This window comes from Eptesicus fuscus, chromosome 21 (assembly GCF_027574615.1).
Source record: "Eptesicus fuscus isolate TK198812 chromosome 21, DD_ASM_mEF_20220401, whole genome shotgun sequence".
Lineage (NCBI taxonomy): Eukaryota > Metazoa > Chordata > Mammalia > Chiroptera > Vespertilionidae > Eptesicus > Eptesicus fuscus.
The window spans coordinates 30,339,943-30,352,305 of NC_072493.1; the positions used below are offsets into that span (position 1 = coordinate 30,339,943).

General features: G+C 41.3%; 1 protein-coding gene across 1 annotated transcript; it reads right to left on the reverse strand.

The window, feature by feature from the left end:
• Positions 1–304: 304 nt before the first annotated feature.
• DYNLRB2 (dynein light chain roadblock-type 2) lies at positions 305–11,376 on the reverse strand. The gene is made up of 4 exons (XM_008139689.3): positions 11,286–11,376; positions 9,052–9,127; positions 1,419–1,586; positions 305–558 (listed from the first exon to the last, which is right to left on the reverse strand). The coding sequence occupies exons 1-4, from the start codon at positions 11,286–11,288 to the stop codon at positions 515–517; spliced, it is 291 nt and encodes a 96-aa protein (XP_008137911.2). The 5' UTR covers positions 11,289–11,376; the 3' UTR covers positions 305–514.
• Positions 11,377–12,363: the final 987 nt, after the last annotated feature.

Consider the following 12,363-nt stretch of genomic DNA (forward strand, 5'->3'; position numbering starts at 1 on the left):
AGGGATGGGAGGTGGTGCTTGGCGGTGGTGCCGGCCCAGCTGAGGACAACCCTTCTGACCTCTTACTGTCCTCCCCGAACCTGGGAAAGCACCCAACACTCCGGGAGGGCTGGGACTGCCCAGTGGCTCCCGCAGGGCCCCACTGCGTCCCCCTGACATGTCAACAAAATGGGCAAAATTCTACTTTCCTACTGATTCTTGGTGACAGTTAACTTCTCGACTGAAAGGGCTATTATACTAGTAAGGAAGGCTGTCTTCTCACTAGACTCTTTTAGTTTGTGTATTATAAGAAAAGAGACATACATACCAGAACTTATTTATTATATAGCTAAAACACAACTTTACGATACATTCAAAAGGAACTAAATGAGACATGTACAATAGTTTAAATGTAAAAATAGAAAAGAATGTCAAAAAAAGATCAGTTCTATTGGGATAGAATCTTAGTAATCATTAAAGAGTAAAGTGTTTTCAACCCAGGGTCACAGGATGGGCGTGGCCATACGTAGCAGGACTATTCACATGGGTTCTGAATGACAATCAGAAGATATTCCTTATCTGTGGAAAGATATGGGCAGAATTAACCGACTCTAAAAATTAAATGTCATAAATGAATACATTAGCTAATCTGCTTTTTCTCTTTGAAACAGCACTTGGACCTTGTGTAGACCAATGGTTTTCCACCCTGGTTGCATCAGAATCATCTGTCGAACTTTCACAAAATACCATTACCTGGGGCCCAGCCCCGAGATTCTGGTTTCATTGGTCTGGGGTGAAGTCCAGGCATCAATCATTATTTCTGTAAAGCTCTCCAAGTGATTCCAATGTGCAGCCAGGGTGAGAAAAAGCTTTATTTAGTTTATGGGTGATTCTGATCATACGGGTGTATTACTATGGAGACTTTTATTCTAGACTAGATCTAGGAGCATGAGTCCTGTTTTACACTGGCATCTACCAACACTGGCAATGTAATTCCTTCAGGGAAAGAAGTATTTTGGTGGCTGCTGTCTTTAGGTAGGCCAGGTGAGTGTGAGCTCTCCACAGGGGGCACTTAAGACTACAGGCCTGTGATCCATCCCTACTTTATCCCCTGGACAGGAGACATTTCTCTCGCTCTCCAGAAAATCGGTGTGCTAAGTTCACCTTAGCATGAGGCCTACAGCTCCTAAATTTTTTGATTACTAATAATAAATGCAAGTGGGCAAAATTCAACTTCTTCAGAGGTCAGATTCCTCACCAATGTCACAAAATTTTCAAGTTGAAAATTTCAGATTCAAACATGTCTTCATTTTGTAATTGAAGAACATTATGTGTCATATTGCGTATTAGAATCTATACTCCTTGTTCTTTGAAACAAAGCTTTTTTATATGGTAAAAGTAGGAAGATGCTTGAAATGTGAAATAAAATGCCAAATTACCTGGCGCCACCATGATTTCATGTTTCTTTGATCTGATCCTCAGAAAGGTGAGGTCGTTCTGAGGATCAATGTCACGAACGGTGCTCCTGGCTTTCATGGTCAGCTGATGGAGAAGGCCTGCATACTGAACTGTTGTCGAGTTGTCCAAGGTTGTTCGAATCGGAATACCTGGTACAAGATTTAATTTGGGGTTAATTTTTTTTCTGTTTATTAAAAGTAATATGAATATTGTAGAAATGTGGAAACTACTTATAATTGTTAGGAGGAAGAAAAAGTGATGGCTGGTATTACCCACTGGTAACAATTTTAGTTTATTTCCTTCCAATCTTCTTGTTTCTACATAGATATAAAAAAATACTTGGATCAGCCCTGGCTGGGTGGCTCGGTTGGTTGGAGTGTTGTCTGCTACACCGAAAGGTTGCAGTTTGGATCCCCGGTCAGGGTGCATATGGGAGGCAATTGATCTATGTTTCTCACATCAATGTCTGTCTGTCTGTCTGTCTGTCTCTCTCCTGCTCTTTCTCCTTCTCTCTCTCTCCCTCCCCTTTCTCTCTCCCTCTTTCTTTCCCCCTCTCTCTAAATATAACCTTGAGTGAAGATAAAAAAATACTTGGGTCAAACTATAATTACAAATTTGATAATTGTTTTTGTCTTCATTTAAATGACAGCATACAGGTTGTCCTTGTTGGTGACCATGTCATCAATATTTTTTTTGAATGGCTGTACCCTTTACTATTATATGAATATATCATAATCAGTCCCTACTATTGGATTATTAGGTCCCGTGTCTTTGTTTTTGTAGCTAATGGTGTGATGAATGCTTTTGTGCACAGATCTTTTGGAAGCTGTTAACTGATTATTTCAGTACTAGGTGAGCATATTACTAGACAAAATGAATTCCCCCAAGTGTCCTGTCTACAGAGCCTGCTTTGAAATGCTTGGTCTGTGATATGATGCTCATTTTCTCCTGAGGCCAGAGTTAGAAAGGGATATCACTGCACATGCTAGACAGCATATCAAAAGGGATTTTCAAAAATTCTTTGTAACATTCAGTATTTAGAAAAACAAATTTTATATTAGAGAACACAGCAACAAAGACACTGTAGTTTTGCTGGGCATTTCATGGTTTGAACTCATTCTTGGGTTAAGCATTATTAAATTTGGCTACTTGTGTGCTCTATTGCTCCATGATACATGTTTAAAACAGAACCTATTAATTTAACTGGAAACGTCTAGACAGACAAATATGCAAGTATAATTCAATTCAGTTCAGATCAATCTAGCTTAATTTGGGTCACTCACCGCTCAGTGCTTATTAAGTAACAGGTGCTGTGCTAGGTATTTGCATATATTGTATCTAATCAGAAATGGCCTTCTTATAATTTTGAGGATTACCACATGGCCAGGGAATCCCAGGAATTTGAATTGCAAATGTGTCTTTAATTTAGGGGGACATACATAGGTGAATTAGAGATTATTGTCAGACTCCTCAGGTACCTGAATTGAGGACAAACAATAAAAGAGGCTGGAGTGACTCTTGGTTTTTCCTCCGAGAATATAACTTCAGAAACTCTCAAGATGAGCACTTCAAGAGTGGACCAGAATTACAAACTTGGGATTTTACTAGTTTTTCGTGAAACCCTTTGAGAGCCTTAATTCTGAATCTGAAATAGATTAATTGCTTTCTCTTTTAAGAAAATGATTATCTCTAGAATAGGTCTAGCTAAACAATACCAGGACAATATTTACAGGAAAACCTACTCAATGAATCAGGTTTTATATACACTTGTTAATTTTTATATTATTACTAGAGGGCCAGTGCATGATTGAATCATGCATGTGTAGGGTCCCCTACACGCTTTCGCTTTTCGCGGTGGAGCTGGGTGCCTGTCCGCTGGTGCACCAGGCCTTTCAGAAGCTTCCGGCACGGCGGAAGCTCCTGAAAGGCCTGGTGCCGGAGCAGACAGGCACCCAGCTCCCCCACTTTTGATGGTCCGCGGCCACTGAGGGGGGCTACCCGGCTGTTGAGAGGTGCAGGGGGCGGGACTCCCGTCCCCTGCGCCTCTCATCGGCCGCTGAGGGGGGCTGCCACGGACACCTGGCTACCCTGCCATTGAGAGGCATAGCTGGGTGTCCGCAGCAGGCCCTCTCAGCGGCCGCGGATCTGGCCGTTGAGAGGCACAGGGGGCGGGAGTCCTGCCCCTGTGCCTCTCAAGAGCAGGGTAGCCCCCCTCAGTGGCAGCGGATCTGTGCCTCTCAATGGCCAGATAGGCCACCCCGAGTCCCGCCCCCCAGCCTCTTGCCGCCCAATCGTGGGCATAGCGGAGTGATGGTAATTTACATATTACTCTATTATTAGATAGGATTTGTTGGCCACTTTCCCCCAGAAGTCAGTGTTGTCTTTCACACCTGATGAAACATCCCAAGGCACAAGCAGGAGAGTGGAATGTAGCAAGCACTCAACCTTGTAAGAGCACCTTTGAGAAACAGTTTTATTTTGCATCCTAAATAGTGACTACCTAAAGTGTGCACTGCTCAGTGTCAAAACAAGAAATACAACCAGAATAAATTATTTAAAATGCAGATGACAAGATATGAATCAGACGCTCAGGTCTATTTAGTTAGTCTATTCATGATCCAAGGCGATAAATAAAACAGCTAGCCTTTCTGAATAGTAAGTGCACACTGTGGAAAGTCTTGGAGTTTTTCATATCCCCTATAGACACTTGAGAAAAATCAATCAACAAATATTTATGAAGCTCCTGCTTGGTACCATGCAAGGTAATTAAAAGATAATTTATTAAGAAGTAATTTTAGCTCATGGTATGAAATTCTCCCACTTCCCCTTCTGAGAGGTAGCCACTGCTCTCTGTTTCTTTGGGATCCTTCCAGAGGTCCTCTAAGCCTATTCAAGTAGGTTTGTGGTTATATTCTTTAACTAGAGGCCCGGTGCACAAAAATTTGTGCAATGGGGGTGGGGAGGGTGGTCCCTCAGCCTGGTTTGCACCCTCTTGCAGTCTGAGACCCCTCAGGGGATGTCCACCTGCCGGTTTAGGCCCGCTCCCTAGGGGATTGGGCCTAAGCTGGCAGTCAGTCAGGCATCCCTCTGGCAGCCTGAGAGCCCTCGGGGGATATCCGATTAACAGCTCAGGCCTGCTCCCCCAGGGAAGCAGTGCAGTGAGTGGCACAGGAAGTGGGCCTAAGCCGTTAGTCGGACATCCTTAGGGCTGCAGCAGAGGTGGGAGAGGCTCCTGCCACTGCCACCACCACCGCCGCTGTACTGGCCATCCATGAGCCAGCTTCTGGCTGAGTGGCACTCACCCTGTGAAAGCACACTGACCAGCAGGGGGCAGCTCCTGCATTGAGCGTCTGCCCCCTGATGGTCAGTGCTTGTCATAGCGACCGGTCATTCTGCCGTTCAGTCTACTTGCATATTAGCCTTTTATTATATACAATTGTATAATTCTCTATTCTGCACTTAATTTTTTTTTCATCTAATGCACTTTGGAAACGATTCCATTCAGTATGAATAAGGCTAGTTTATTCATGTTAATGAGTATGTAATGTGACTGTCAAATGGATGCTTTGTAATATAACTAATACATCCTCCTGACAGGCATCTAGGCTGTTCCCAATATTTGACTTCTATAAACAAGGCTACAGAGTATGTTTTTGTGCATGCCATTTCACATTTGCATATATGTATAGTATAAATTCCTAAAATGGCACTACTTTAAAAAGATTCTTTCTGATCCCAGTAAGCTGGTACTCTTCCGCTGTACATTTATAAAAGGAGTTGGCTGGATGGCTGATAAAATCTAATGAAATTCAAAGGATAGATTGTTAGAAATGTCAAGAACATTTCAAATTAAGACCCTATAGAAGTCAGACTTATATCCGTAAGAATAGATGACAGATGTGACGGATATACATACATACAGGGTGTCCCAAAAGAACGTATACACACTTTAACAGCTGATAGCTCAATTTTGAAAATGAAGTGTATTTTAATAAACACTGTCTTTATAATTGTTGAAAGTGTGTGTATACATTTTTGGGGATACCCTGTATACACACAGGCATATTCACTAGTATCTAATTCAATGATCAGTGCTGTAAGCTTGTAAATAATGAATGGTTTTATAAATGGGAAATCAATGTTACCAAAGAATCTTCTCTAACAAAAACCTATACCATTCAGCATTGGACTAAAATGGTAAGTCTACTTTATTGTCATGAATAAGAAGTATATGCTTCCATAACAGTGAAACCAAAAAACTATTTAATTTGTCACATGAAAAGATCTCAATGCATAAACACGATAGAGGGCCTATGTAACCATCTGAAAGTACGTTAAAATGATTTTCCTAGACTTGGTGGACTAACATCATTAGCAGAATACAAGACCACATAAACACCATCTTAGTTAAATATTTTCAGAATCAAATTTCATGGGACTTCTGAAAGCTACAACACTGCACTATAATAAATGACCCGTTCATCTAAAATTGAGTAGGCTGTTGAAATGGAGTATTTTATTACATTCTGGTCATACAACTTATACCACATGCTATTAATAAACATCCTTGTTATATACTCTGTTATTAATAATATGACCATAAAAATAAGCCCCTATTTATATTTTTGGGTAAAAGGTTAATTTGGATTTCAGAAAAGTGCCCTGAATCCTAACACAACCTTATCATAATAGAGGTTAATTAGAAAAAGTTAATGGGTCTTAAAAATAATATTTTGTTGTCTGGATGAGAAAAAGTGTTGAGAAACCCCAAGAAGATAACATAAAAATCACTTTTAATTCCATCACTCAGAGATAATCACCATATTTCTGCCTTTTCTTCCATATTTATTTTAAATGTATATGTGTGCCTGGCAATATTTTTGATTAGAAAATGCTGGGTACTGCTATGTTCCCTGATTTTTTTCATCTACTATTGTGATTAGTTTCCCATGACTCTAAATATTCTTCAACATTTTAAGTAGAGAAATACTTCATCAATATTACATAATTAATTAAAAAATTTCCCTACTGTTGGGAGAGATCATCGATTTTCAAACTTTTTCATCTCATGGCACATATAAACTAATTACAAAAATTCTGCAGCACACCAAAAAATATATTTTTTTGCCAATCTGACAAAAAATAGGTCTAATTTTGATTCATTCACACCAGATGGCTATTGTTGTATTGGCTGTTGTCATTTCTTTATTTGACAACCTAAGGGAAAAGAGCAGGTATTGCATGTTTTAAAAATTCTGAGGCACACCAGTTTAAAATTGCTGGAATATATTTATTTATGTGTTTATTTATTGGTATTCTATATTAGGCCTCACTGATTATCCTTTGGACTTAATATTTCCCTCATCACTTCTTAGGATAAATTCCTAGGAGTGGAATTACAGATCAAAGGGTAGAATATTGTTCAGACATTTGATGCATATTGCCAGAATTGCATACTTTAGACTAAGATCTTCCAAAGTAACACATAGGTGAGTTGACCTGGATGTCATAGGTGAATGCACCTGTATTGAGCTGAATAGTGCCGCACTCCCATGCCCCCAATTCAGGTATACCTTAAACCTCCAAATGTGACCTTACTTGGAAATAGGGTATTTTTAGATGTGATTAGTTAAGATAAGGTCACACTGGATTAAGGTGGAGCCTAATCCAATACTAGTGTCCTTATAAGAAGAGAAAAAGAGACATGGAGAGGATGATGGAGGCAAAAAATGGAGGGATGAGTCTACAAGCCAAGGCATGCCAAGGATTGCTGGGAATCTCCAGAAGCTGGGAGACAGGCAAGGAAGGATGCTCTTGTAGAGCCTTCAAAGACAGCTTGGCACTGCTGACACCTTGATTTCAACTTCTAGCCTTCAAAACTGAGAGAACAACTGTCTGGTTTTTTAAGCCACTAGGTGTGTGGTACTTTGTTATGGCAGCCAAAGGAAAGGAATACAGTAGTACCTCTGTGGAATGACGAAGATTAACCCATCTGAGGGGGTGTGGCAGAGTTTGTGTAAATGCATTGACCTAAAATCAGTTTAATCAGAACCATGCACTAGGGTTGGATTACTTCCTGGAAATATTAGGCATGGATCTGGACTTACCTGTAGGGCTGATCTTAAATCCACTCCCTCCTGATCACTCTAGTTGAGTGTATTTATTATATTCATTTGATGTTATGTTTAATTTAACTTTATTTTGTGAAACACATTATATGTTTTACCTGTACAAATCAACTAAAAATCCCTGCATTCTCAGTACTATTTATTTATAACTGGAGGCCCAGTGCATGGATTCGTGCACCAGTGGGGGTCCCACGGCCTGGTCTGTGGGGATTGGACTGAAACTGACTATCTGACATCCCCTGAGAAGTTTCGGATTGTGAGAGGATGCAGGCCAGGCTGAGGGACTCCACCGGTGCATGATTGGGTCTAGGGAGAGACTGCAGGAGGGCTCCAGGGCATGTCCAGCCTGTCTCGCCCAGTCTTCATCAGCCAGACCCCAGCAGCATGCTAACCTACCAGTTGGAGTGTCTGCCCTCTGGTGGTCAGTGCATGCTATAGCAACTGAACGGTTGAACAGTCAGATACTTAACATATTAGGCTCTTATTATATAGGATTCTATTAAGTGTTGGGTATTGTGGCAGGCACTTGACAGTTATTACTTCACTTATCACAACCACCAGTAAAGGGGGTCATTTTCCATTTTTAATAATAAGGGATTGAAGGTCAGAGTTCAAACAGACTTTTAGTTGTTTAAATTTTAAAGCCATCAATAAATATTGATGGATTTGCTCCAAAACAATGATTAGTTTTGAGATTCTGTTGCCAAGCACTGAGTTAACAATGTGCCAATCCCATGGTTGCACCATGAATTATATAAAGTAACTACTCTTACTTCAACTAATACTCTGGGATCTGTAGCACCTATTTATTGCCCTTACAAATGCTTGAATTAGCAATGAAGTGAGCAAGAGCCTTTAAGAGGTAACACCATAGCTGAGCCTGAGGCAGGCGGTGTGCTGTGCTAGAGAAATGCTTTGTGGATTAATATGGACTGTGGGGTGAGAGCCGGTTTCTGGGATAAGTCTACAGATTTCAAAGGTGGAAATGTAGTAGCCCTTCTTATACTATAACCATAAAGACTATACTAGAAATTACAACTAATTCTCAAAGATTTTATTAAATGTGGCAAAGGAACAATTTCATTTAAAATGAAGACTGAAACCCTGTACCCTCTATGATGTTAAAACAAAAACAAACTGCCAATAATGATACTCTCCCTATCTTCAATATAAAAGTTTTATTGGTATGCCTGAAATGTTAAAAGACACTTAACAAAGCCTTCACAATTAGACAAGGCAATAGTGTCTCTTAGCAATATGCAGACATTTTTAGACATGTCTTCTTCATATTTATATCCCTAGTTCTTAGCAGAGTGTTTGGCATGTAATACTCAATAGATGTTTTATAAGTAAATGTTATAGCTAAAATATACAAAATGTGCTTTTGATTTCCAAATTCTAAGATGCTTGTCTTAGGCGTGGCACAACCAACAGGGGCTTGGCTGGCTTCTGCAAGTCAGGAAGGAAGCTCATCATATGTCTTTACCTTCTGCATTTACAACCATCGTTCCAATCACCCCTTTATGGCTCTGTATCCTCTTTAGGGTTTCCTCCACCTCTGCCTGGAAGAGATCAGGATAGAAATTAACCAAAAGATTCTTTGTGGTGACCCCAATCCTAAAGAGAATTAATATTTGGAAAGATCGCTCCCCACCTCTCTCTTTATCGTAAGGTACTATATACTAATCTCAGACTTTTGGAAGAGAGCTTTGAAATTGTCAAGTCCCATATACAGGCCTATATAGGACCCCTGGCAGACAACCTTGACAAATCTCTTGGCTTGAACTCTTCTAGAGACAGAAAGCTTACTGCCTCACAAGAGCTCACTCCATGTTTATCTATTTACTGGCAAAGCATTCTTTACATTGGACAGAAATCTGCTCCTGACCATCTTTCACTGATTGGTCTTTCCATATTTGTATAAAAAATTCCCTTTCTACATTATAGTATTTTAATATTTATAGAGCTATATCATTGTCGTCCTCTGTCTAAAAGTATCCCTTAATGAGAAATCTTATTTTCAGTCCTAAATGTTACCTATTTGGGAGTTCAGATGATTAATTGAGGATATTCTGTAAAAACATATTCCAAGATTCCAAGAATCTCTTGGTAACTATGACCTGGTTCTCAGTGCAAGCTGAATGTTCAACCATGAATGCTTACATTGGAATTGCATTATTGGGTTTAAACACAGGTTTCTGAATGAATTTTATGCATAAACTATATTGTATTGGTTTTCTTTCCTTCTACAAATTCTAAAACCAAGAATGATCTTTTCCAAACCTGCATATTGTTCATAACGGAGGAATCACTGGATATTCTGAATTGAAACATCATTCTGCAGAGTCTCTTGATAAGGTTTTGTGATCTTTTTTCCCTCCCAACATCATACAAGTGAACATTATGTTACTTAGGCAGGACAGTTTTCTTTTGCACCTAATGTGGGTGGGAAAACTTATTTCCTCTTTTGTTATCACTCTATAAGTGTTTTCTGAATTTCAGTCATTTATGGACTAGATTCTCAATTTTTGACATTAGGGATACCATCTATATTACTTATCTAGCACTTCTTTAAAATTATATTGCTAAAGGCTTAAATGAATGTATTTTCAAAGGAAACTATACATCACTACCAAATGAAAATCTGGTCATAAATAGAAATAACCAAGAAAAAAGGGGGCAAATATTATTATATTCTACCTTACTGAAACCTATGAGCCTGAGGTTTATTCTTTAGTGAAAATTTGAAATTGTGATATGATAGGGGCCTAACGACCTAATATTGTCAGAAACTTTCTCCTGGATATGGTCTAAAGGTTGAAAAGAAAATCAAATGAAAAAGGAATAACTTTCTCAGATGTGATTTACTCTGTTATTTGGTGTTTCTGAGCCATCTCACATAGCAACAATATTTGCATCTCACTTTGGGAAACACTGCATTTAAAGCTAACAGCTGTAGAGGGGATCAATAATTTATTATATTTTTGCCACCTCTACAATGTTCACAGCCCCTTAAATCACTGCCCTCATTTTCCTTTTCTCTTTTATTTCTCTCCCCAACGCCTTTCTCTTTGCTTTCCCCAGACTTCCAGATTTTCCTTCTCTTCCCAGTTTTCTACTTTCGTGATTTCTGAGCCCTCTTGTTACAATCTCTTGATCCTCAGCATCTTTTCATTCCTCTCAAAACTCTGCTGTCACCTTGCTCTTCCTTCAAACTTTCCAGTTCCCTCCTTCCCTCCTCCTTCCCCTCTCTTCCTATTTATTCTCTCTCCTCCCTTTTCACCTTCCTTCTTTCTTTTTATTTAATTTTCTTCTTTCTCAATATCTCCTTCTCCCCTCTATCCATTGCCTTGCGCTCCCAGTCCCCTCTCTTCCGTTCAGGATGGTTTCTCTCTCCATCTCGTTCCTTGTCACACTTTTCTCGCAGTGGAGATCTCTCATCCCACACAGAATCTTTCATCCTCCCCTCAGTATCTCCTCTTTCTCGATATCTCCCCTCACCAAGTATCACCTCCAGAAATCACCCCACTAGGTATCTATGCCCCAAGATATCTTTCCCGCCTCCACGGTCACCCTCGCCCTTCCAAGAAGCTTCTGGATACCCAGCCTTCGCAGCGGCCCCGGTCCGGCCTTGGATGGACCTCGGGAGCCGGGCGGCGAAGGCCCCCTCGGGTGGGCGCCCTTGGAGCGCCGGGTCGCAGGCGGAGACCCCAGATTTACCATCTCACTGGCGGCGAAACTCTGGGCTCCGTCCGGCGCTCCCTTTGCCTGGGCTGTCAACAACGCTTCCAGCCGTTGCTAGGAGACGGGGGAGGAAGTGACCTCCGGGAAGCGTCGGTCCCCACGCCTGCGCGCGCAAGGGCGGGGCAGCAGCCAGAGGTGGCTTTTCCGCCCGGAACTGGCTGGCTCCTCCCGGCCGCCGTAGGCGGAGTTTGGAGCTCGTGGCCTGGGGCGCTCGCCCGCATTTCACCGACGCCCGCGGGGCGAGGAGCCGCTTGCAGCCTTGGAGCCGGGCGTAGGCCGGCTCGGGATCATTCCTTCGTCCATTCATTCATTTATTCACTCGCCCCTTGAGGTATGCATTAATGTCGCAGCCACTTCCTCAGTCAAGACCTCCGACCACGTGCCAGGCTGTCCTCAGGGCCCTGGGTACATTCTGTCGGGAGGCAGACAAAATGCAACAACAGAAACTATGTTCTCCGATGGGGTACCTGCTCTGGAGCGAGCACGGGGAGGGGCCCTCTGACGCTGGGGTTGGGCCGCTTTAGACACTTGGGAATAGACCCGGCTGCCTCGTGACATTCTGCTTACTTCCTTGTGCAGCGCTGGTAACGTTTGTTCCCTTGCCCTGCACGGATAGGTTTTAAAAACAATGTTTTTATTAAAGGAGAAATATATCTCAGCATCGAATAGTACAATCATATATACGTTTGGGAAGCACCACCTTACATCTTGGGTTCTCATCTAGTTGTAGCACTGCTTTTCACCTTTTCACTCAGTTGAGCTGCTGCTTACCAGTATTTTTGTTTAATCCTTTAGGATCTTTCTTTTGTGGTCATTATATTTGTCAACAGTTCCGAGTTGGTGAAAAATTGCAGGTGGCAGTGGTGGAAGTTCTACAAATTACCATAGAACAGAGCATTGTACTGGGTATTTAAGGAACTGCTGGGGGAAACAAGTTAAAGATACATCAGGGATAGTCAGAAGTCACTTGACCTCTTGAAAGGCATTGATAATATCTTTGTAGCCTGGGAGGCAGGAACCGACTGTTGTGTGAGGTACAGCAGGAAAATTTTGT